The sequence below is a fragment of the Chiloscyllium plagiosum genome, chromosome 10 (assembly GCF_004010195.1).
Source record: "Chiloscyllium plagiosum isolate BGI_BamShark_2017 chromosome 10, ASM401019v2, whole genome shotgun sequence".
NCBI classification, from domain to species: domain Eukaryota; kingdom Metazoa; phylum Chordata; class Chondrichthyes; order Orectolobiformes; family Hemiscylliidae; genus Chiloscyllium; species Chiloscyllium plagiosum.
This window is the reverse complement of record NC_057719.1, coordinates 85441800-85466419: the sequence shown is the minus strand read 5'-3', so window position 1 is coordinate 85466419 and position 24620 is coordinate 85441800. Positions and strand designations below refer to the sequence as shown.

The 24620-nt window shown below is 40.2% G+C and overlaps 1 protein-coding gene and 1 pseudogene across 4 annotated transcripts; one reads left to right on the top strand and one right to left on the bottom strand.

Annotated features, from left to right (window-relative positions):
- Positions 1-479: 479 nt before the first annotated feature.
- zfyve19 (zinc finger, FYVE domain containing 19) lies at positions 480-24550 on the bottom strand. 4 transcript variants are annotated; one of them, XM_043698249.1, is made up of 12 exons: positions 24364-24550; positions 15893-16014; positions 15216-15272; positions 15046-15099; positions 13266-13417; positions 9530-9675; positions 8193-8301; positions 5776-5982; positions 4009-4088; positions 2793-2885; positions 1871-2010; positions 480-1541 (listed from the first exon to the last, which is right to left on the bottom strand). In XM_043698249.1, exons 1-12 carry the CDS (start codon positions 24415-24417, stop codon positions 1469-1471), a joined length of 1287 nt encoding a protein of 428 aa, XP_043554184.1. In that variant the 5' UTR covers positions 24418-24550; the 3' UTR covers positions 480-1468. The 4 variants fall into 4 exon arrangements, with proteins under 4 accessions (XP_043554184.1, XP_043554182.1, XP_043554185.1 ...); XM_043698247.1 differs by lacking the exon at positions 24364-24550 and adding an exon at positions 21225-21819; XM_043698250.1 differs by lacking the exon at positions 15216-15272 and having other exon boundaries at positions 24364-24548.
- LOC122553848 lies at positions 16250-17365 on the top strand (annotated as a pseudogene).
- Positions 24551-24620: the final 70 nt, after the last annotated feature.

Here is a 24620-nt window from a genome sequence, read left to right as displayed (position 1 = left end):
AATCAATCTTTTGGGCATAAGCCCTTCATCAGGAATGATCTGCCCTGATGAAGGGCCTGTACCCAGAACGTCAATTCTCCTGCTCCTCTGAAGCTGCCTGACCTGCTATGTTGTCCAGCACCACACTCTCGACTCTGCTTTTTTAAACTGTTGGGTAAACTTACTCTGACCATTTAATGCATGGATTTTTCGCTTAAAATTACTTTGCTTCTTAATATAGAATTGCACTGAGTAGGATAATACTTCTTGCAATCATTGAGATAGCGGTCATTAGAATTACATGGAATGGGGTTTCAAAACTATGAAAAGCTCATGATTTCAAATAAACCTGTTGGACTATAGCGTGCTGTCATGCGAGCTGTGACCTTATAAATCCTTAGGAGGTAGCGTTATTTAGTTAACAGTCCAATTTTCAATAGACATTGGTACACGCACTCCTAGCATTACATAAATTTGGAAACAGAGATCACAGCTTTTTCCTCTTAAAATGTTGTTTTATTGTGAATCTTTGCTTGTCAGTACTTAAATACACAAATATGTTATCAGATTTGGAATTAGTAGATTGCCTCCTAAACAGCTCTAGAGCTTTCTGTATTCAGGAGATGAGTTCAGTAAAGGTGACATGTAACTTATTTAAGTAGTGTGACCAAGACGGATTGGCCACTTACTGAAGGTCATTACAACAACAGCTGGCGCTATGCAAAAGCATAAGTAGGAACCAAACATACTCATGTGAAAAGAATGGAAATGAAAACAGAGGGACGGGGTCATATTGTATAAGACTCATTTGCACATTTCTCCCAATAGTTGGTCGTGAAATTGGTATTCATGGAAAAGGAGAACAGATGACCCACAGCATGGTGACGACTGAGGATTAAAAATCTTTGTAGCTTTCAAAAAAAAAGAAACGTAGTTGTAATCTATTTCCATTAAGAAAATATCGGTCTGTTACAAATGACTGCTGAGGGAGGGCAAACATTATTTTCAATAGTGTGTACATATTTAAATTTGTCAAGTTATAGTACAATTTCATTCTGTTAACCAACACTGATTTCAGTGAGCTCCAATATAAACCTCTGCTTGTATCCTTTTATCTCTAATTAACATATTCAAAATTGGATTCAGGATTGTAAACTGAGCGTCATTTAATCTGTTAATGCACAACATTTCCAAATGAAAAGAGGTCCCGAGATAAGGTGTTGCCGTGGACATGCATAAAAAAATCCACAAAAAAATTTTATGGTGCGGCAGACTCCCAGGAACACTGCAAAAAAATAAGACAACGCTGGATGCTTCTCAGTCAGGAGCTGGCTGCTGCACATCAATATGTATGGCATCATTTGTATGGGGCAATTTCTGTCACACTTGTTCTTGCTCAGTGTTAATTTATAATCTAGATTTTCACATCTAGTTCAAACTTCCTTAGTGTCAGATGGTGGGAGATTTCACAAGGATGTTGATGTGGATGTTATTTCTTCTTGTTTGGTGGACGGTACTTGGATGTTCTGTGTTCTTTTCTTTCAAATTTATCATGACCCTCCCTGTGGAGATAAATTGACGCAATAATTGTTTAAAAGTTACCTTATTACCAAGTAAGATTGCAAATAAGTGAAATAAATTGCGTATAAGCAGAATATCTCCGGTTAATATGCTAAAAAAGCTCATGTCAATTGACTCAGTACTTTTCAATGACTAGAATTGGCCTCTGTCTTGATTTTATGTTGCGTGGATAAATTCCAGCAACCATTATGGCAAGTTCTAAATGAATGATGATAAAACTATGCTTCTTCAATCGTGGTGACAAGTAGTAGGCAGTTTCAACATGTCATTCTGGAACAGTAAGTGAGGTGTAGCACACAATCATTCTTACCTGAAACATCTCTGGCAGTAGAGGTCTCCATCGCAGTCACGACAACGGATCACAGCATCACTATTGCAGATGCAGCACCAAGGCAGTTCCTCATCACTGTCTGTTGCCTCAGCAGTTGGCACTGTGGGTGTCGACTGCAACTGAGAGAGAGAGATACAAAGTCAGAAGTACTTATAGCAAACAGCCTGTATTTATATGTCAGCTTTATCAAAGTAAAGCATTCAAAGGTGCCTTATTGGAGTGGGATGAAAAATAAAATGGTATCAAATCACACAAGGGAAATGAGATGCAAGTTTTAAAGAGGGCCTGAGAGGATGGAAAGAGGATAGAGAAAGAATAGGACTTAATACAAGCTTTGGACATAAGCAGCTGAACATATGGCTGCCAAATAGTGGAGCGATTAAAATCGAGGATACATCAGAAGGCAGAATTGGACAAGCACAGACATCTCAAAGGGTCATAGAATAGGAGGTGGTTATGGAGATGGTAATGCTAAAAGTGGGTTAAGGAACATTAGTCGCAGTAGTTGAGAGAGATGGACAACAGGCATGTTGGGAAGTCCAGCTGATAAGAATAATTTGTTAAGAAGGAACTGGCTTGTCTCTAAAACTTCTGGTTCTTAGACTCGCCCTGTGTCCAAACAGGTATTGCCAACTGATGACAAGACTGAGGCAATTCTGTGCAGTTGACACATGGCATTGCTTTAAGGCAGTTTCCAGTGGCAAACTCATTTCATTTAACATCATTCCTGCCTGTCTGAAGTTTTTTTTCACACCTATATTACTAATTTAACCTTAGCTGAAAAGGCATCAGAAGCATCAAAAGGAACACTGAATTAGTGCGAAATCTGGTCAAACAGATGAGCAACATCAGTAATAGAGATAAACATATATTTACTTTGATTTCCATTTATGTACATTACCTTCTTCCCAGCCGGTGTGGCCTGAGCTGGCTTAGGTCGCTCTAGAGGGATGTTATAACCACTTGCTTCATCCAGGGCAATTTCTTCATTAACCTAGAAGCATAAGGAATGCATTCAGTGTACAGAAAACATTATTTTAACAGGAACTGATCATTTATTGGCAGCTTATAGGAAATCATTGATGAAGAAATGTACCTGTTCTAACAGTGCTTATGAAACCTAACAATGATTCTGCTGTTCAAATTTTTTTTAATTTCAAAAATATACTTTATTCATAAAATATTTTGATGATCTATACAATTGGACATGCCATACATATGTAAACATTCCATTTCTTTGCATACCGAAACAGAGTAATCATTCCTACTTACAGGTCTGTACGATTACATTTTTAGCTGAGGCGCCAGCGGAGCCCAAATGACTGCATGGGCTCCCTGTTCTTCTTAGGCAGGCAGATGTTACATGGTGGTCTTTCCCCACTGCGCCTTGGCGGCAGCTGCCCCAAGCTTCAGTGCGTTCCTCAACATGTAGTCCTGGACCTTGGAATGTGCCAGTCTGCAACACTCAGTTGGGGTCAACTCCTTTAGCTGGAACATCAACAGGTTTCGGACCGCCCAGAGAGCGTCCTTCACTGAGTTGATATCCTCCAGGCGCAGTTGATGTTTGTCTCAGTGTCCGTCTCGGGGAACAGGCCGTAGAGCACGGAGTCCCGCGTCACAGCGCTGCTCGGGACGAACCTCGACAAACACCACTGCATTCCTCTCCAGACTTCCTCTGCATAGGCACATTCCAAAAGGAGGTGTGTGATAGTCTCGTCCCCACTGCAGCCACTTTGAGGGCAGCGTGCGATGCGGCAGAAAGTCCAGGTGTGCATAAAGGATCTCACAGGCAGAGCCCTTCTCACCACCATCCAAGCCATGTCTTGGTGCTTGTTGGAAAGTTTCTGCTGTTCAAATGTTTCAAATAAAAAAACTTGGGGAGATTAGCTTGCAGTGGAAGAGGTCGAGCACTGAAAATGAGGGATGTGCAAGATATCTTTAAGGAGAGGGTTACTGTATTGCTAGAGGAGCAAGGAGACCACAAATGCATTTGGAAACAAAGAGAAGAATTTTAAAATCTTGCCTGGCTCCTGTATCTTTTATTCCTCACTTAAACTGAGCCCTTCTGCAGGTTTAAAGACACACAAAAAATTACCTCAAAACACTGCAAATCAGACCTGTTTCAGAATTCGCTGGCTAAGCAGCTCTTCATTTTCTTCATCACTGTCCAGCTCAGCATATTTCCAGTCAACGACAGCTATGATGACAGAAAGTAGAAACCATCCATGAGTCTGCAATCCATTTACTACAGTCTTTTATCATTGCTCTTGTGTATTTGCAGAAATGTACATTGGCAGTGATGGTATCACACTCACTAACCCAGCAGTATTGTCTCAATTCTGGATCACTCAATTCACTGCTGACAAAATTTCACTGTTCAGTGAATGTCACTTTTACCACAGCTTCTGTACACTGAACTAATATGTGGTGCACAAGAATCATATGAATTCTGCTTTTAAATTTCCACTTCTCCACTGCATCCCTATGGCAACATCCTGACTAACCAGAATCTACCTGATTGGTCTCAGGATTAAGAGTGACAGGTAACTTGCTGTATCTCCAAGCCAACGATGGCCTGACCAATCAGCACCCTCTTCTCATACAACATAAAAAGATGCTCCTTTTTCAAGTCAGTTTCTTGCATCCCAGTTCTAATCAATGCCAGATGAAATGCTTCAACCTCTTGCCTCCTTTTAGCAATACTTCAGTTTCTTACGATGAGGCAATTAGTTGTAGGCCCCAATATAAATTTGAATACCTGCAAAACAAGTCCTCAGACCAGCTAAATGTGGTATATTGCACTCAAGTTCTATTGTTTTAAATCCCTCTGACTATGATCAGAGAGACATCCTCCAATGCACAGTATCATTAAGTCTGCATCTGGATTGTTGCCACTATACCCATGATATTCTGGCAACCCAGAAGGCCAAGTTCAGGGCACGTTGGGCGTGATCACTGCAGACTGAGAGCCTCAACAATGATTATGTCACACCATTCTCAGTACCTGGAGGAAGGTGCATCCTCACCTATGTTGTACTGCTCTGCACACTATGGTAAAGGGCAGTATTTCCCAATAAGCTGAATTAAGTGTAAGATGAGCAGAATGAATGAGTGATATTCAGCTCCCACCTGGAGCAGTAGAAATGTGAAGTAGTCTGGCTCTCAGCAGATACTACTGCAATCCACCAGCTGACCACGAAACGTGAAGACCCTATACCTAAAGGAAAGGTCAATCCCCTTCATATACATATTGAACTAAATACCTGAATGTATCACTGTCTCCAACTAGGACTGCATAATCAAAGCCTATTCAAAACTGTCATAAGTTATGAACAGGTAAAATGGCTTTAGACATTAGATAATTGTATGTGATTTCATTTAGAAATTCAATACAAATTGAAAAAAACATTTACATTGTATGCTCCTAGGTGTCTTTGTAACTTGAGCTTTGCAGTAAACCCAAAGTTAAGTTCTCAGTTGTTACTGGATCAGTTGAACTCAACTCTTGCAGATGAGAGCAATGGACAAGCAGCACCTAAAAACCATTAGATAACCTACAGAAAAGTGCACATTATACAATAGAATAACTAGTCAATAGAGTGTCTAAACACACATGTTTTATAGGCTCTTGAACACTGTGGAAAATTGAACAGGGGAGAGGAAATACTTTGTTCCTGCACCTCCACATTTCACTGTGCTTCAGTCACTGGATACAAAAAAACCGCACCCTTCTGCCTTCCAAATACTTTGCAGCATTGCAGCAATCCCAAGAGAAAATCTGTTTCCACAGCCTCAGGGAGACAGAAATGGCATTGCCAGTAGCAATCACACGCAAAGAGTAATTTTTTTGTTTTAGAAGCTCATCCAAACCAATCTGCACTCACCAGCTTTGGTGTCTTCTCCTTTCAGTGTGGCCAGTCTCTGGGAGATCTTTGAAACTTGCTCCTTGTGCAAATTGTCCTGCTTCAGCTCCGCTGTTGCCTGGTCCAGCAGATTACTCTTCTCTTCCTCAAAGCTTTTGGTGTTATTGTCGGCTGCATTGTTGAAATTACGTGGATCAATTCCTTTATTCAGGTCATTCATCTCACCATCTATAATCAAACATAAATGTTGCTTAGAGATTTTGGACAAGTGTGTTAGCCTGTGTAGAATCTGTGACTTTCAGCCAACACAGTTGTCACATAAGGTTCAAATATGGGCATGTGCACACACTTCTGCTGCAATAGTCATTAAAGTCAAAAGGTACTATCCTCACTGAGCACTCAGGTAAGTGTCCTTTTTAGCAGGGTTTAATAGGTCACCATCAGGATTTAATGAAGGTGGAGATACAATTGCAGCATCCAACCACAACCCACAGAGGGTTCAACACAGGTCAATATGGCTGTTTTAAACAGGTCATTCGAGTAATCATACAACTCAATGGGAAAGCTGGTGACCAAAGGCAATTAAGGCATTTGTTTCATGTTTTTGTTAATGAATGACTATTGAGGTCAATGTTCACAATGCTGAGTGATGTAGACAAGGTTCACATTGTCCAAGCAAGATACTACATGAACAGAACTGTATATGTGGAGTTTTTCTTACTGATGTTCAGGCACTACACTCCAATTCACTGTACTATGACGTGATGGGAATTGTGCAACCAATTGTGAACCCAATGCAGAGTGCCCTGAAATCAGACATGTAAGTGAAACTTAGTACCAATATACCCAGTGCACCTGCCCACAGGAAAAAAGGCAGAAGCAGTTTACAGAAGAACCTCGATCATCCAGCATTCAATTATCCGAATGTCGGATTAGCCGGCAAGATCGCAAGGTCCCGATGCTCGGCTAAACAATGTTATCCGGTGTTCGATTATCCGGAATTTGATTAACCAAACTAAATACTGCTTGCCCATGTCCTTTGGATAATCGAGGTTCCTCTGATTTGGGTCAACAGTTCAATCAACATAATAGGTCTGAAAGGATTTGCAGCATCCTTTGGTTTTTCTCCGTGATTACACAAACATTTTGATTCCCAGTGGCATCCTCCCTTAACATTTACTGAATGGTAAAGGAATCTCAGCACAGAAGTCCAGTTATGACAAATATTCAACTTTCTGCAGGGCAAGTTCTCGGCTACAAAGGATAGTTAGGAACAGTGCACCTAAAACTTTGTGCCGATATGTCTCTCCTTATTGCACCACAATAGATTGAGAAATTGATCACAAACACATGCAGGCAATGTATTCCCATTCCTTTGTTCATATTACATGTGCAACATTGCACGTGCCTTGTTTCACAATGGCCAATTAAAAGAATTACAGGAAATTAGAAGTTTTCCCATGTGAAAATATATTGCCTGGTTAAGTATTGAGCTATACAACCCAGAAGAGACTCAAGTTTTATTTCAGTCTGTGCCAGTTAATTGATAAAAGAAAAAGGCAATAAATGGAACCCTGCAACTAGACATAATAATTCCTGTGGTCAGGATAATAACAAGAACTAACTAACTAGGCCTCCAGCTTCTAACAGCCACTCAACAACAGACACAGAAAATCACACAACAATGATGACTGCTGCTCACTGGTGAAAAATAGTTGCCATTCACAATGAATAATGACCAGTGACTGCTCGCACCTGTGACATTGCTAGTAAGTATGCTAACACATTCAATAAGGGAATTAAATGATGAAAAATAATATCTGCAGGGAGAATTAGGACAGAATGGTGCATCAATTAACATGCAACAGCATGGAGCATTGGGAAAGAGGGTGGGGTGTGAAACTCCACTGTCCCAATTAAGAGAACTAGACTCAGTTTTTCTTTGCATTCAACAAGAATAAACTGGCTCTTTCTTCATGCTTCTCTTAATTTCAGACAGGGAATATAGCAATCTGCCTTGGTCATATTCGCAAGCAGAGAATATTAAGATTAATAAAGAATTTTTTTAAACAAAACTTGTACAGAGAAAGGATTCTTGAAATGAATTCGTGAAAGACTAGAGAGCACCAGTAAGCAACAGTCCAACAGTTCTATTCCTGGAAACCTCCTCCCACTTACTACAGCCTGATTTTTCATTGTTTTATCCCTCATTCACAACACCTTGCTGCCTATTAAGCACTCCAAGCTAACCACTTCAAATACCCCCATGGCAGCATCTTTGACAATCTTGAGTGTTCCCTTGTTAAAGAACTTTCTCCTGAATCCTCACTGGTTTTATGAGTGGCCATTTCATTGACGCCCTCAAACTTTTGGAATTCAAGAAACTCAAAAGAAAGGCACAGGAAAAGACTGAACAGAAGATTTTTCTTAAAACTTGCCTTCAAGACCAGGGCCGTACTTTTGATCTAAGGCTGCTTCTTCTGACATTTGTTTGAAGAGGTCATTGACTTGTTCCGTCTGAGTCCTAGTATCAGGACCCTGATAACTCTACAACAGTAAAAATAAACAAACAGACTTCAGCTTAACTTGCAACTGGAATTTGCAGACAGCTAAGAAAGTGAACTTGGGATATGGTAGGCAAAGCCTTCATTGTTGTGAAACTGGCCTCTATTTAGGCTGCTGGGATGAAAGCCTCATTATGAATTACGATTGAAGAACTTTGTGTGAAAATGAACATTCTTAACCCAGTCCTTGATATACAACTGCTCAGTCAGCATTAACCTGATAATCTGGATGGTTACATGAACAGGAAATGTTTAAAAGGGATACGGGCTAAATTCTGGCAAACAGGACTAGATTAATTTAGGATATCTGATCAGTATGGATGATCTGGATCAAAGGGTCTGTTTCAGTGCTGTTCAACTCTATGATTCTAATCCAGGATAGTCCAAAGGATGCTTGGACTGGGAAACAGGCAAATACTGCAGAAGTTCAGGAGCTATGTCTGACCAATGACAATAAAACCTCAGCGCAAAATAGAATATATTACTAGTAACAAAGGTAAACAAATGAATGTCATACTAAGTTATTTAAGAAAAGAATCTCTCTAAGGTTAAATAAAACCAAAATATTGTAATACTGGAAAACTAAGGAAAACAAAATGCTGAAGAAACTAGCATTTTAGCATTAACTCCTGTTTCTCTGCACAAATGCTGCCAGACCTGCTGAGTTTCTCCAGCATTTTCTGTGTTTACCGCTCTAAGGTTTGACACAAGAAGCAAGGCTATACTTAGAAGTTGACAGAATCTGGAGATTTTGCCACCAGTAAGAAGTTCTGAAACCTACAAGAACTTGGCTTTGGACTCAACTCTTATCAGACTTGCTATTTATGAAGGACAAACTTGTCACATCCATGTTTAATCAAAACTAAGAAAGCATTTGTTAAATTTTGCCTCAATTACTCAGGAAATTTAACAATTTAGAAAATTAAGTAATGTGATTTTTTAAGTTGAAGGAAATTCATTTTTCTGAACTAATCTTTATAACACTGAAGCAAAAACATTAACAATTCATAGCTTGCAATGCATTTTCCACTACTCCAATAAGCAAAACTTCAGAAAATGATCAAAGGCAATGGTATTTGTGGACATTTCACAACGTTCACACAATTATATCACACTGTTTCCATTCGGTCTCTAACAGAATTCATTCCAGACTCAAAGCAATTCCTGTTTGTAATTTTTTAGAACAGTGGAAGAAAAGACTAGGTCCTTACAGGTCTGGGTGCTTTTGAAGGTGGTGGCTGACCCTTTAACAGAGCTAATCTGTCCTCCATCTCTGCTGTGGAGAGTATAGGTCGCTGAGGGTCCTTCTTTAGTGCGGCCAATCGCATTTCAATCTCCTGCTGAGAAGGTATAGATTCTGCAACAAAAAGGAACATGTTATGGCATGGAAAGCAACGGGGAACCAGGGAGTGATCCAATCCATTCCCTATCTAAGGGTTGCAACATTTTTGGCATTCTAGGTGAGGACCAGTCCAAATGGATCATCTGTAAGTTTTCATATCATGAACATATTCAATTTTGTTTCTCCTGATTGCTATTCTTGAATTTTGTAAAAATCACAGCAAAGAAGAACATTTTTCCAGACACTGTCAGCAAAATGTTCCAGCTTAAGGGTTGATTCAATTTGAATGAAGGGAATTTCAGGGTGATTTGTAAATGTTACAACAGTGACTACATTTTAAAACATTTCACTGTCTGTGCCAGTCCCAAGATGATGAGAGTCAGCTTCATCGCTTGCCAAAAGCACCAAACAAACTAGACATCAGGACTTTGCCACATGGAAGAAAGATGACAACCCAGGGAAATCTTCAGCCAGAAGAAGAAAGACACTGATGACAACAATGGCTGTGTGGTTTTGAAATTAACGATGTAATTTTAATAAGGGTCTAATTGGAACAGTGTATTGTTATGGTGTTTGAGGCAGATAATAAGCAGTTAAGAGAAAGGGAGGGGGGTCTTAGAGTTGTGATTAATTGTTGTTTAATGTTCACTTTCAGAGTTAAAAACATGAATTGATGTTATTGTCTTCAAATTTGGGAGTTCTCTACCACTCATATTTTAACAGATTTACGAGGCGAGGGTGGGTGTTTAGTTTTTCTGGGTGTTTGGTTTAATTAACAGCAGGCAACTTTAATTTGCCGATTGCTCCAAGGTAACTTCCTTGAACACATTGCAAATTCTCCCCTTTCAGAAAGGTATTATTGAGTTTGCTTCTACCCTCCACTCAAACATTGCAAATCAGGTTGCAACAACTTCTGTGACAAAAGCAAATTTCACCTTGGCACGAATTCTTCAGGAAATTACTTCCCGTGTGTTTTGTCCAGTTACCCAGCTTTTTACCACTGGGAACAACCAATTCCAAAAAAAAAATTGAATGTTCTAGATTTATTCACCGCTGTTGGGGATGGTACTTTCAGGAACTTTGTAATTATATACCTTGCAAAACCTTGAAGGATGACGAGATAGTTGCATTACACACCGAGGTGTTTTCTATTCTTCCAGACTACTAACTACTTTTCCCACGTGTTGGATGCTGTGATTGTTTCCCAGCAAACACAGCAGGTAAGCAACATCGCTGATTTGTCATGTAAAGGGCACAAATTGCGTCCCTTCACCGGTTCCCACAAGTTATCACTGGGGGAGTGTAAATGTAAGTCTCCAATTGGCCCAAGACAGTTTGGGGACACAGTGAAAGCAGAAATCAGGAACAGTGATACTCATGACTCACATGTTTTGAATTCATCATCTCTCGCTGCCATATCCAATTCAAACAAGAAAAATGGCTTGTATCATAAACCACAATGTCTCCTGGTCAATATAAATTAGATTAGATTACTTACAGGGTGGAAACAGGCCCTTCGGCCCAACAAGTCCACACTGACCCGCCGAAGCGCAACCCACCCATACCCCTACCCCTACATTTACCCCTTTAACCTAACACTATGGGCAATTTAGCATGGCCAATTCACCTGACCCTGCACATCTTCGGACTGTGGGAGGAAATCGGAGCACCCGGAGGAAACCCACGCAGACACGGGGAGAACGTGCAAACTCCACACAGTCAGTCAGTCGCCTGAGTCGGGAATTGAACCCGGGTCTCTGGCGCTGTGAGGCAGCAGTGCTAACCACTGTGCCACCGTGCCGCCCACAATATGTAATGAGTTAGTCTGAAGAATAATCACTAATGTTACGGAATGCAAAATACTAGCTGGTCCGTACCCAGAAAAATTCTACAAATAGCAAGGATAAATGACAGGTGTTGTAGGTTAAATAATTTTTGTTAACCCATCTGCTCGAAAAATGACATGTGCATAGGCCCATGTATCCTCAACCTAGAGGGAACAAGTTGCACCATTCTGCATTCTGCTTACAAAATCACCTATACCAATATAAATTACAAGTGACTGGGTACATTTCATTAGTAAATATTAAAAATACAGGCTTCCAGATTTGAGATGTGTCTGAACCTCAATCTAAAGATAAACATAATGTTATCATGATCCTGTGAGACCATAGGTGAACTCTCCCATTACAGAGAAATGACTGGTGGTGGTTTAACCAGAGGGTCATCACACCTCAGAGGTTAACAGTCCTTCAGTCCTCAGCCAGTGCAGGAATTGAACCCATGTTATTGGTGTTACTGTGCATTACAAACCAGCCATCCAACCAACTGAGCTAACCAACCAGTTAATCCAGAATTGAGGAAAGCAATGTTGACCACAACACACTCAAAAATCCTCATATTTTAAACAGTGTATAATATTTTTCAGCCTCCGATCTGTAACACCTCAGGCAATGCAACTCCTTCAGTAGTACATATTGGCCTGGACTGTTCTCAGACCTAGACAAGACTACTTACCAGGCTCAACTAAAAGTTCTATAAAGACCATTAGACATTGGAGCAGAAATTAAGCCATTCAGCCCATCGAGTCTGCTCCTCCATTCAATCATGGGGAATAAGTTTCTCAACCCCATTCTCCCACTTTCTCCCTGTAACCCTTGATACTCAAGAACCTATCTTATCTCAGTCTTAAATATACTCAATGACCTGGCTTCCACAGCCTTCTATGACAATGAATTCCATAGATTCATCACTCTCTGGCTGAAGAAGTTTTTCTTCATCTCTGTTCTAAAAGGTCTTCACTCTAAGGCTGTGCTCTCAGGTCCTAGTCTCTCCTACCAATAGAAACATCTTTCCAATATCTACTCTGTCCAGGCCATTTACTATTCTGTATGTTTCAATTAGATCCCCCTTCATCCTTCTAAACTCCATCGACTATAAATCCAGAGTCCTCAAATGTTCCTTATATGTTAAGCTTTTCATTTCCGGAACCATTCTCGTGAACCTCCTCTGAACACCCTTCAGGGTCAGTACATCCTTCCTGAGAAATGGGGCCCAAAACTCTGCACAATACTCCAAATGTGATCTGACCAGAGCCTTATAGAGCCTAAGAAGATATCCCTGCTTTTATATTCAAGTCCTCTCAAAATAAATGTTATCATTGCATTTGCCTTCCTAACTACTGACTCAACCTGGAAGTTTACCTTTAGAGAATCCTGGAATAGAACTCCCAAGTCTCCTTGCACTTCAGACTTCTGAATTTTCTCCCCATTTAGAAAATAGTCCATGCCTCTATTCTTTCTATCAAAGTGCATGATCTCACACTTTCCCACGTTGAATTCCATCTTGGCGCACTGTCCAAATCTTTCTGCAACCTCCCCGCCTCCTCAATGCGACCTGTCCCTCTACCTATCCAGAATGTCCTCAGCTCTTTCATACAGATCCTTAATGTATAAAGTGAAAAGTTACGATCCCAACACTGACCCTTGCAGAACACCACTTGTCACTAGTTGCCATCCAGAGAAGGACCCTTTTATCCCCACTCCCTGCTTCCTCGACTTCTATTGTATGCAGTGAAATTGTTCTGATTAAAAATGATCACTCACTCAGTTTGGTTTCTTCCTTTAACTTCTCCAGTCGCTCAGCAATGGCTCGGTCCTCTTTTGATAGACCTAGATACTTCATGTTTGGTGTGTGACTACCCGCTTTGTTTGCTGCTGTTTGTTCCTGTTGTTTAGCCTCCAGAGCAGCTACTCGCCTAGATTAGAGACCCAGAAGAAAGCATTATGGGGCTACATAAGTATATTAATTGCATTGAGAAGCACATCAATAGCGGTTTCCGTTCATACATTCCTGCGTTTTCAAAAGGCGAGTTTTATTTGTGGAAGTTGTTAACAGTCGTTCTGAGAATGCACACACATGGCTTGTGTGGAGAGGATTGCAATTGTTACTGAGGTCCCGCAGAGTGGGGGAAGATGCTCATGTAAAGAAATATTTTTATTTCCTCTAAGGTATTTTTATAGTTATTTGTAGTTATCTAACCCACAGTTATTTGTCTTTGGGCAGTATTCTTGAAATTATACACATTAAATTGAGTATCTCCATTGCAACTCTATTCAGGCAACTCCAAGTAAACCATTTTGTAAGGAGACAAGGTGAATTTGTTACAGTGTAACAATTTAGGGCAGCACGGTGGCCAGTGGTTCGTGCTGCTGCCTCACAGGGACCCAGGCTCAATTTCAGTCCCAGTAAGACACCACGGAGTTTGCAAATTCTCCCCATCTCTGCATGAGTTTCCTCTGGGTGCTCCAGTTTCCTCACACAATCTAAAGATGTGCAGGTTAGGTGGATTGGCCATGCTAAATTGCCCACAGCGTCCAGAGACATGTAGGTTAGGTGGATTAACCATAGGACATGCAGGGTTACAGGGACTTTTTTTTCTGAAGGGAGACGGGTGAGCAGGGGAAGGAGGGGAAAGTGAGGATCTGGATGGGATGCTCCTCAGAGAGTCGCTGTGGACTTGTTGGGCCAAATACCCTCTTTCCATACTGTAGGGATTCTATGAATTTGTAATCTTCTCTGAAAAGAAATTAAAAATGGAAGTGGTGAGACTAGCACTAGGTATGTTAATCTCCTTCTGCTCATATCTCAAAAGTAATCAGATGAAAGTGACCGGACAAAATTGCTCCATTTCTCCAAAGACATTGTTCAAAGAACGAAACAACTGTGCAGCCTGAGAGATTCACTGGAATTGACTGTTTCTCAAAGAAAATTTACCACTTGGGCAGTAGCATAGGGAGCATTACATGAAGCATAAGAGGAACTGAGAGCAAGAGCAAGAGCATGAGATTCTGAGCCTTTGTTCATCACTCTTTCATTCGTTCCAACTTCTATCCAAGACAAAGTGTGTCCCACGGCAGGCAGGGATAGACACACACCCACATACACACACAGTGAAACACATACAAAAAGAGACACAAATCAACATTAGCATTGTACCACTTTAAACACAGGAGGGACAGACAAATGCAGGACAAATTCTACATGTTAAACTCAGGGAAACTTTAAAATTTCGGCATTCACATGTTGCTGAGTTCCAACCCTCATCAGTTTCCAATTCCATTTAAAAATCTTAGACAGGGATTTAGATTAAAAAGTAGGTAACAGGAGGTACAGATCAGCCAGAAGATAACTAAGCAGTGAATATGTATTAAATCACGTATTACTGCTCCTTCAATCAGCAAACCAGTTTTCTCTTTCAGATGTTCCTAATTTCGTTTCTATCAAGGTTGTTCAGTTCAAGTTCCACAATGGTGGTGATGGAACTCATACCTTGACAGTAACAAATACAATTTGCCAGTGTAGAATTGTCAATCAACTACTCACTTTTTGTAATTCTCTGGTGGAGACCATTTTGCAGCATTATCCTGTTTCCCAGATCTGTGAAAGAACAAACAAATATTTTCTTCAAAGATTCTCGCTGCTCCATTTTTGCATCTTCATATCTTATGTACTACTGCTGAGTCCAAAGGGTGAAATCACAGAACAAAGCTAACCTTCTGTGCCTGCCAAGCAATGTCTCCCCTTTCACTGCATAAAGACATGATTGGAACCTATAGAACAGTTGGAACATACTGAAGCATCAATCAAAAACACAGCTAGCCTGATTATAACAGGTACCAACATAAGCCAGCAATAATATATTCACATAGTCATGCTGCTGTAATGTAAAATCCACCATTTATCATTCATCTGCAACTATTTGGATAGTTGGGTGATAGAGACAAAATTGTAACTTAAGTACCAACAAGCTAAACTACATTATTTCATTTCTTGTTCTGTCCTGTCTGTGCTAAACAGGAAAGAGATAGGAGGTTATTAGCTCAACTTTACCTTCCAGCACACCAACATACATAAATACAAAATACTGTGGATGCTGGAAATCTGAAACACAGAGTGCTGGAGAACTCAGCAGGTTTGGCAGCATCTGTGGAGAGAGAATAGAGTTAATGATTCAAGTCCAAAATGACTCTTCTTCAGATATTTACACAACTTATTTCTCAGTCCTCTCTTTGTGTCTCACTATTCTGCTGTGTCACCATAAGGTTGTGCTCTAGTGTCACCATGAATGAGAATAGTTGATTAACTTCCTTTATTGTTCAGGTTTTATATTGTTATGGAGAGATGTGGCTCATGCTACTACACACGTATGATCTCAGTAACTCGTGAATACCTTGTGAGGGTTCCATGGCACTGCCTGCAGACCTTTTGCTGTGTATTCCCACAACGAGGGACCAAGGTGCTATAGCTGAGACATGATGAACAATACGCATGGCCGCAGTTCTTGCACCCAAGCTGCCAAAATTTAAAAAGAAAAATACATTAGATAAGTCACTAGGACCTCATTTAGAGGGATGGTATCAGATAACTGGAACATTGCAAATATTATGTCCTCATTCCGGAAAGGTGCTAGGATAAACCCAGCAACAGCAGCCAGTCAGTTTAACCCTGGTGGAGGCAAAGCTTTCAGAAATACTAATAAAAGGTCAAAATTAATAGTCACTTAGACAAATGTGGATCAAAGAAAGCCAGAACAGAATTATAATAAGTAAATCATGACTGATTAATTTGATTGAGTTTTCCAATGAGATAATAGAGAGGTCTGATGATAAAAATGTGGCCAATGTGTATATGGAACCTCCAAACACACTGGCTATTTGGCCAGGCAATCCAGCTGCCCAGAGCACTCTTTCAATGCCGGCTAGCTTGTGGTGCAAAGCTGTGTTTACAGGCTATAAACGAGGCCTTCAAATTCAGAGAAGGCTCGCTATCCCACTCAAGATTCAAAGTGTTCATTGCCAATATGAAATAGAATTTGCCTGGATAGGAGATGTGCTTATGTCTACAAAGACAAGAATAACACTGATTCCTAATGGCTAACCAAACAAGGTGTTAGTTGAGGTAAAGTGACACATTCTGACTGAAACAGTGGCATGGTGTGTACAAAGTTCAGCAGTAACTTGCTCTCTAAAGCTATTAGGTACAGGATTTATGCGATGCTGTATCCATCAAGGATCTAAAGCACAGCTGTACATAAACTGACAATAAAATAGCAAAATGATTGATTTTAAATAAAACAGGCTGCACAACAATGTTGAAGGAACAATGGCAACAAAATTACAAAATCTGGAAATCTATAGGAAAGAGCAGTGGTGAATGGTTGATTTTCAAACCTGGGGAAGGTGGTTGGTGGGTCAGGGGTGGGGGGAGAGAGAGGCGAGGGGTGGTGTGGTGTGGGGAGGTGATGGGGCGGATCATTCCTTCATCTGTAATATTTACATGTATTTTAATTTACATTTCAAAATTAATGGACTTGTAAGCATTATGACCCATAAATAGGTTGGTTGAATGGGTGGGCAAGTGGCAGGTGAAATTTAACACAAATTGTAATGGGATATTTTATCAATGACAAAGATAGGCACTATCGTAAGTGTATAGTTATATTTAAAAATTGAATAAGCAAAGCTGTAGTAGATTGATTTCAACGTCAGGTCATCCAACTTGAACCCAAAAAAAAATGGAACAGGATGTTTTCTTAATGGTGGAAAGCTAGAAACAGTGAAGGTCAAAGAGTCTTCAATGTCAAGGTATTCATAATAAAAATATCACTGCTCCTCGGATGCTGCCTGAACTGATGTGCTCTTCCAGCACTACTAATCCAGAATCTGGTTTCCAGCATCTGCAGTCATTGTTTTTACCTATAAAAATATCACAAGCCAGTACAGAAAACAATTTTAAAAAGTGAAGAGAATACTGGCATTTATTAAGAGGGCAACAGAATACAAGGAAGTAGAAATCATATGTCAGCTGCACAAAGCTCTGGTCTGATCGTACCTGGAAAACTGAGCAATTCTGTGCTCCACATCTTATACAGGATAAAATGGCCTCAAAAGGACTACAGTGTACGTTTACTGGAAAGATATTACAACTGAGAGTTCAGCTAGAAGGAGAGGTTAAATATCCTCGTGTTGTAATTCCCTGGAACTTAGAGGTTAAAGGAAGATTTGATCAAAACATTCAATTATTAAACAAAATAGATAGGTCTGACTGGAAGAAATGATTTCCTTTAGTTGGGAAATATAGCAGCAGAAGATGTAATCTCAAACTTGGAAGCAGAAGTGAAAATTAGAAAACATTTCTTCACGCAAATGGTAATAAAGTTTGGAACACTTCTGCAAACAGTAAATCATTAATTTTGAACCAGAATGTGGTAGATTCTTGTTAGTCAAGGAAAATTAAGCAGCAGGGGTGTACATGGAACTGAGAGGATTTTAAAGATGGCTTTAAGCAGGGTAGGGAGGGAATACATTAGCTCAAGCCCTTGGCAACTAAAGACACGGCCCCAATTATGGAGCAATTAAAATCAGTGATGCAGAAGAGCTAAGAATATGCATTGCATAAATATCAATGGAATTGCAGAAAATTGAGCTGAGGTAAATGTAGGGTAAGACAACATTACAGAGATGAAAGGAGTTGGATTGTTGACAAGTATGTTTAAATATTTTAATATACACCTTAAATAATTAAATACGTATCCACTGCAGCCAGTGATAAGATGCCAGGTTTAAGTGAAGTTTAGGATGGAAATTAAGCCCAGAATATTTTCCCAGTTCCACAAAACAAAAAGCGATGTTTTTAAAATTGGCTTACTGACAAAATTTTCAGTCAGTGCGTTTTGGATAAACAGGTTGTTTTGATTAAAGTATGTGAGCTTGAACAGCAACTTCCAGCTCAATAATCAACCACATGCATTTCTGCAGTAATGAATCCTATCCTTAGTGACTGCCAACAACACCATCAGATCTAGGGAGAAGCAATCAGTACATGGGACATTCCCAGCTCAGATGAACTATAATGTCCAAATGCAGAAGTAGGTCATTTGGCCCATCAAATTTGCTACATTATTCAGTGAGATTCAAGACTCATTTGGTGTTTCTCAACTCCACTTCCTTGCTTTTTTCCCCATACCTCTCGATTCCCTTACTAATTAAAAATAAAAATCAGTCAGTCAGTCTCCCTCAGCTAAAAATATAGTGAATGGACCAGCTTCCACAACCCTTCATGGTAAAGAATTCCAGAGATATACTAATCTCTAAGAGAAGAAGTCCTTTCTCATCTCTGCCTTAACTAGACAATCCTTTACTGAGATTATAGCTCTTGTCCTCGACTCTCCCCAGGGGAAACAATCTCCCAGCAGCTATCCTGTCAAGCCGCCTTATACATTTTGATAAAGTCACCACGTTTTTTTCCAAATTCAAATGAGTACAAGCCAAACATACTCAAACTCTTCCTCTTACGAAAACTCCTCCATATGCTGGATCAATGTTGTTAACCATCTCTGGACTGTATCCAATTCTACTCTGTCTTCCCTTTGAGGAAGGGACAAAGATTATTCACAGTATTCCAGGTATGGACTGACTTCTATATTTATAGCAAGACTTTCTTATTTTGATACTCCAAAGCGACCCATACAGCAGTGGGAGCTCAATGATGCAATGTCAACAAGCAATTGTCAACAAGTGGACCACCACACAACACTGGTTGAAATGTACATGAAAGATACCTAGATGTTGTATTATACTGTGTGCTAGGCCTGTTAGAGAATAAATGTGTTTCACAAATTACACACATGCACCAAACTGGTCCTGCTTGATATTAACACAGCAGCCAAGTAATTTGGGTGTATATGGGAACATGAGAGCACTGACCTAGATGCTCCATCTTCTGTGTCACACTGTTGTTTCATCCAGGACAATACCAACCATTGTTACACTTATGTGGCATATGACCTAACAGAGTGCCTTCACTTGCCTCGTCCTCAGATGGACACCGAACACTTCTTAGGCGGTTGACGATTTCAGTAGACAGAAGTGACTAGATGAACTTGCATCCGCACCAATCAAATGCAAAAGAATACTGAAACAATTGTGCAAATAAGTTACCTACCGAGTCTTGACAGACGACTGAAAGCTTGGGAGAAATAAAATTTCACCAATCTTAATAATAAATTTGTCACTCAATAGAATCTTTGCAAATATGAAAGACAATTAGTGTAAAGAAGAAATCTGTCAAGTGCTGAGAAAAAGATTAAGCTCAGTACATTGTTACCTGCTTTATAGGTTTTCCTCCTCAAGAAAAAAAGAACACCTTCAGGAAGGTTGGCAATGTCACATACAAGTATAACATTGCAGAAGGGTAAATTGAAGCAGGTTCTGGAGGTGCAAGAATACCTCAATAAAACTGCATTGTAATGGGGTGAATTAGAAGGGAGGAAAGAATAGGGCAAGATGTTGGGGGAATACTAGATAGAGGAGAAAGTGAAAAGCAAAAGGGTCTTATTCTGCACTAATCTTTTGGTTTCTCAACAACTGAATATTGCTGTGTCTGATCATCAGTTGTACCAGTATTTTACAGTATTCCTGGATAGCTTAAAGCTATCAAAGCTGTTTTACACTATGTATGTCAACACCTTCACTTGCCTACTGACAATTCCTCTTTCTGCAACTCTTACTTCCTGTCAACCTTTTTTGAATTAATGTCAGTATTCCAACAGTACAGAGCAGACAGTCCATACACTGGCTTTATTTTAAATCGGCATTGTGAAAAATTACAATATGTGGCAATGTTCTAGAGAAAATTGAGGAAACAATTTATTTCAAGGTTACAGCTTAGAGTCATAGAGATATACATCAGGGAAACAGACCCTTTGGTCCAACTTGTCCATGCTAACCAGATAACCCAACCGAAACTAGTCCCACCTGCTAGAACAATAAAATTGTTTAAAGTTGAAAATTCACACATTTTTCTAGGAAAGGCCAGGCTTTTGTTATTGTCCCTCAAAATAAAGGTTGATTGACAATTAGAAAATTGTTTTGCCGTCTTCATTCCAATGTTTCTGGAGGTGTTTTGCCTTGCACACCCCCAGTGAGGTCCTCAGACCAAAAGTCTTGGTTTGTAAACACAGATTAAAAAGAACCAGGCACGGATGCATTCATCAGGTTTTCAAAGACAGGGATTCAATTCACAGACTCAGGAAGACAAGAGGTTGTTTGTTTCAGGCAAGCTACATGATCCACCAATATCTTCTTTATGTTTAACAAAGATAATTTATACTGGAAGGTAGAAACCTTCAGGCTGCAAAAACACAGATTGATTGCTAACTTGGCCAAACAGCAAGGGATGCTGGGTGCATCAGCCAAGTTAAACTCTGAAATCACAAAACTCACACACCAGACACCGTGCAAACAGTAGCCAGATGCTAGTGACATTAGCTTACTGTAAAAGGCAATATTTTCCTGGACAGACATGCCCGTAACAACTTATCCACCAAACAAAGGAGGGACCAAACAGAAGTCTGGTCCTGCTGAAAAAAGAAATGTACAGTTTCATGCCATCCAAATGATTGATTCTGTTTCAAACTATTAAGCGTACCTCCCTGATTGGCTAGAACTATGGAAATTACCAGGAAAAATAAATCTAAAAAGGTATAAAAACACAGAGTTCACCTGCAGACCTCTCTTGGAATCTTGAGGCTTTCCAAGGAGACCAGCTGACCATCCAGATAGAACAGAGAGCGCAAGAGAAAGCAGGTTCACAGACCCAGAGACAGAGACACTATATACATTTACAAGAGACTTGGGAAGTATCGTAAACATAAGCGGCCAAATAGCATTAAAAATAGTATGTTTAGTATTAAAGTTTATTGTAAATTTGTTCCTAATGAAGTTGGGACAGTTTTGCACTGGTACCGGTTTGTGTTTGTATCGATTTGACTGCTTTGGTATTATGGGACACCTCGGCAAATTCAACCATAACGTTCTGGTTGGAGTCATCAGAGTTAAGGAGAAACTTGACAACTGAAGGTTATCACGATGATTGCTTTTCTATGGACTCCTGAAGTGAAGAAGCCTGATCATTTCAAACTGGTGATATTTCATTTAATGTTTTTTAACTAATCTGATGAGTATATAAAAAAAAGGCATGATTTTCCAATTCAGTGTATAGACGGTTGTACTATTAGTCTGGATGAAGTTTTTGTATAGGCAGCCTTAAACAGCTCACAGCTTCAACTTGCATCACTCTGTCAGAGAATATTTATGACAACAAAAACAAATTGCTGCAAAAGCTCAGCAGGTCTGGCAGCATCTGTGGAGAGAAATAACAGTTAACATTTCAGGTCCAGCGACCCTTCCTCAGAGTTTGCATACAAAGGAAAGTTTAGAGTTAAAGGGAAAGGCTGGATAGGTTGGGATTTTTTTTTAAATCGCCTGGAGCATAGGTATCTGAGGGGTGACCTTATAGAAGTCTACAAAATCATGGGAGGTGTAGATAAGGTAGATCATCAACAGCCTTTCCCCTTGGCAGGGGAGTCTAAAACTAGAGGGCATAGGTTTAATGGGAGAAATACAAAAGCTTCCGGAGAGTGCCTAGAACGGGCTGCGAGAGATAGTGGTGGAAGTGAATACAATTTCATCATTTAAGAAACATTTGGACAGACATACGGATGTTATAGATGTGGAGGGAAATGGATGAGATGCAGGCAAATGGGACTAGTTTAATTGTGAAAACCAGGTGGCATATACAAGTTGGGTCAAAGTGCCTCTTTCCATGCAGTAAACCTGACTCAACGAAAATACCAGATCAGATAAACAAACATTTAGCTTTTTTAAAGTTTTGTTTTAGCCATGGAAAGTAGAAATTTACTTCCTCAGGTTCACCTGATGTGTTTTGAAGAACACCACAGCTGATTCTGATCCCAGTGAGATTCTATGAATCCCAGTCCCACCCACAGCTAATACCTACTCAGCTTAGATAAAGGGTCAGTTAGACTCGAAACATCAGCTCTTTTCTCCCCTTACCGATGCTGCCAGACCTGCTGAGATTTTCCATTTTCTCTTTTGGTTGCTAATCCCTACTCTTTTGGACTTTCTATCAGAGGTAACCAGGAAGGGAGGGGCTTATTCCCCTTTCAAAATCTCAGCTGCTGCACTAAAACAACAAACTGTATAGTTGAAGCATCCATTTTCTGGTTGTGGTTCAGGACCAGACAAACAGTGCAGTTAATGAATGAAGTATAATATTCTTAAATGTTACAGTTATCACCTAAATAAACACAGATTTAAACACCTCACAAGATTTAAGATTGTTCATCATATCAAGCAAATCAAGGACATTACTTTCCATTCTACGATATATCTCGATCAGTTTTCCTTCCCTTCTCCAGCCAGTCACCCAAGCCTTGAGAAATCCTCATGCAATGTTCAAACGGCAGGCCAGCTTTAGGGTAATCGATTCATCAAAACTGTTGGTTTTCACCTCTATGAAAATCCAACCCAACTGGAACTATGTTTTTGACAGCTCTAGCCTCAAGTGTTCAAATAGCATATTAGTAGCATATTAGTCTCAAACATCCCAAACTTAACCATGCCCATCTTGGCTGACATACCCATCCACCTCCATCCCCAACGATTTACCCTAGCACACAGAATTTTGAAACAGTTTATTTCCATTTGATCAAATTAAATAAGAACATGCATCATAATATTGCAGCATTTTCAGTCAGGATAAATCGATTATTTTCCACAATATAAGTACCCTGTTAAATAAATATGGTCTAATTCACACAGTATCATAGAACAGCCCTTCATCCCTTGATGTTGCACCAGTTAACCTACACTATTCCATTACCATCCATATGTTTATCCAATGACCATTTAAATGCCCTTAATGTTGGTAGGTTCACTACTGTTGCAGGCAGTGTATTCCACACCTCTAACATCTGTCCTTTTTCTATCACCCTTCAATTTAAAGCTACATCCCCTTGTACTAGCCATCACCATCCAAGGAAAAAGGCTGTCACTGTCTACCCTAGCTAATCCTCTAATCATCTTGTACATCTCTATTAAGTCACCTCTTAACTTTCTCCTCTCTAAGGAAAACAGTCTCAAGTCCCTCATAAGACCTTCCCTCCATACAGGTAACATCCTGGTAAATCTCCTCTGCAGGCAAAAGTGAGTACTGCAGATGCTGGAGATTAGAGCTAAGAGTGTGGTGCTGGAAAAGCACAGCTGGTCAGGCAGCATCCGAGGAACAGGAAAATCAACATTTCAGCCAAAGCCCTTCATCGGAAATGAGGCTGGGACCCTCAGGGGTGGAGAGATAAATGGGAGTGGGAGGGGGCAAAGGTAGCGATAAAGGTGATAGGTCAGAGGGGAGGGTGGAGCAGATAGTTGGGAAGGAAGATGGAATGGGTCATATGCATGGTACTGAGCTGCAAGGTTGGAATTGGGGTAAGGTGGGGGGAGGGGAAATGAGGAAAGTGGTGAAATCTACATTGATGCCATGGGGTTGGAGGGTTCCGAGATGGAAGATGAGGCGATCTTCCTCCATTCCTGATGAAGGGCTTTTGTCCAAAACGTCAAATTGCCTCTGCACCCTTTCCAATGATTCCACGTCCTTCCTATATTGCAGCGACCACAACTATACGCAACACTCCTTGGAACTCTACCAACCTAAAAAGAACATCAACGACTTCGATGACAGATAGATGGAGAATGTTCACTAACTGGTGTGAATTGCTGCTGAGATATTGGTGCAAAGTTTTACACAAACAGGCCCCCTGTTTTGGGGAGAACACGAACTTGCCTCTTTCCTCAGGAGAGTGAATTTAGACGCGCAACCATAGCATCTTCCAGCCATCCTCAGCCTGCTGGCTGTTAACCTCGCAAATATGAAAGGAAATAACCTAACTACTTTTACATTACACCGACTCCGACATTCCAACCCATCAATGCACTATTCCTTCACTCCCCATCGCCAGGACTCCCAACCGGAAACAATACCATTCCTCAATGCATGCCGGGTGCTGTAGTCCTTTATTTCCAGGAGAATAACACAGTGCT

Coding starts and splice junctions, on each gene's coding strand:
- zfyve19 (XM_043698247.1), bottom strand. CDS start 21,551: ATGACTCCAACCAGAACGTTATGGTTGAATTTGCCGAGGTGTCCCATA. Junction 2,886..4,008: donor GCCAGCGAATTCTGAAACAG/GTCTGATTTGCA, acceptor TTATGCTTCTAG/GTTAATGAAGAAATTGCCCT. Junction 2,011..2,792: donor CCACACCGGCTGGGAAGAAG/GTAATGTACATA, acceptor TCTCTCTCTCAG/TTGCAGTCGACACCCACAGT.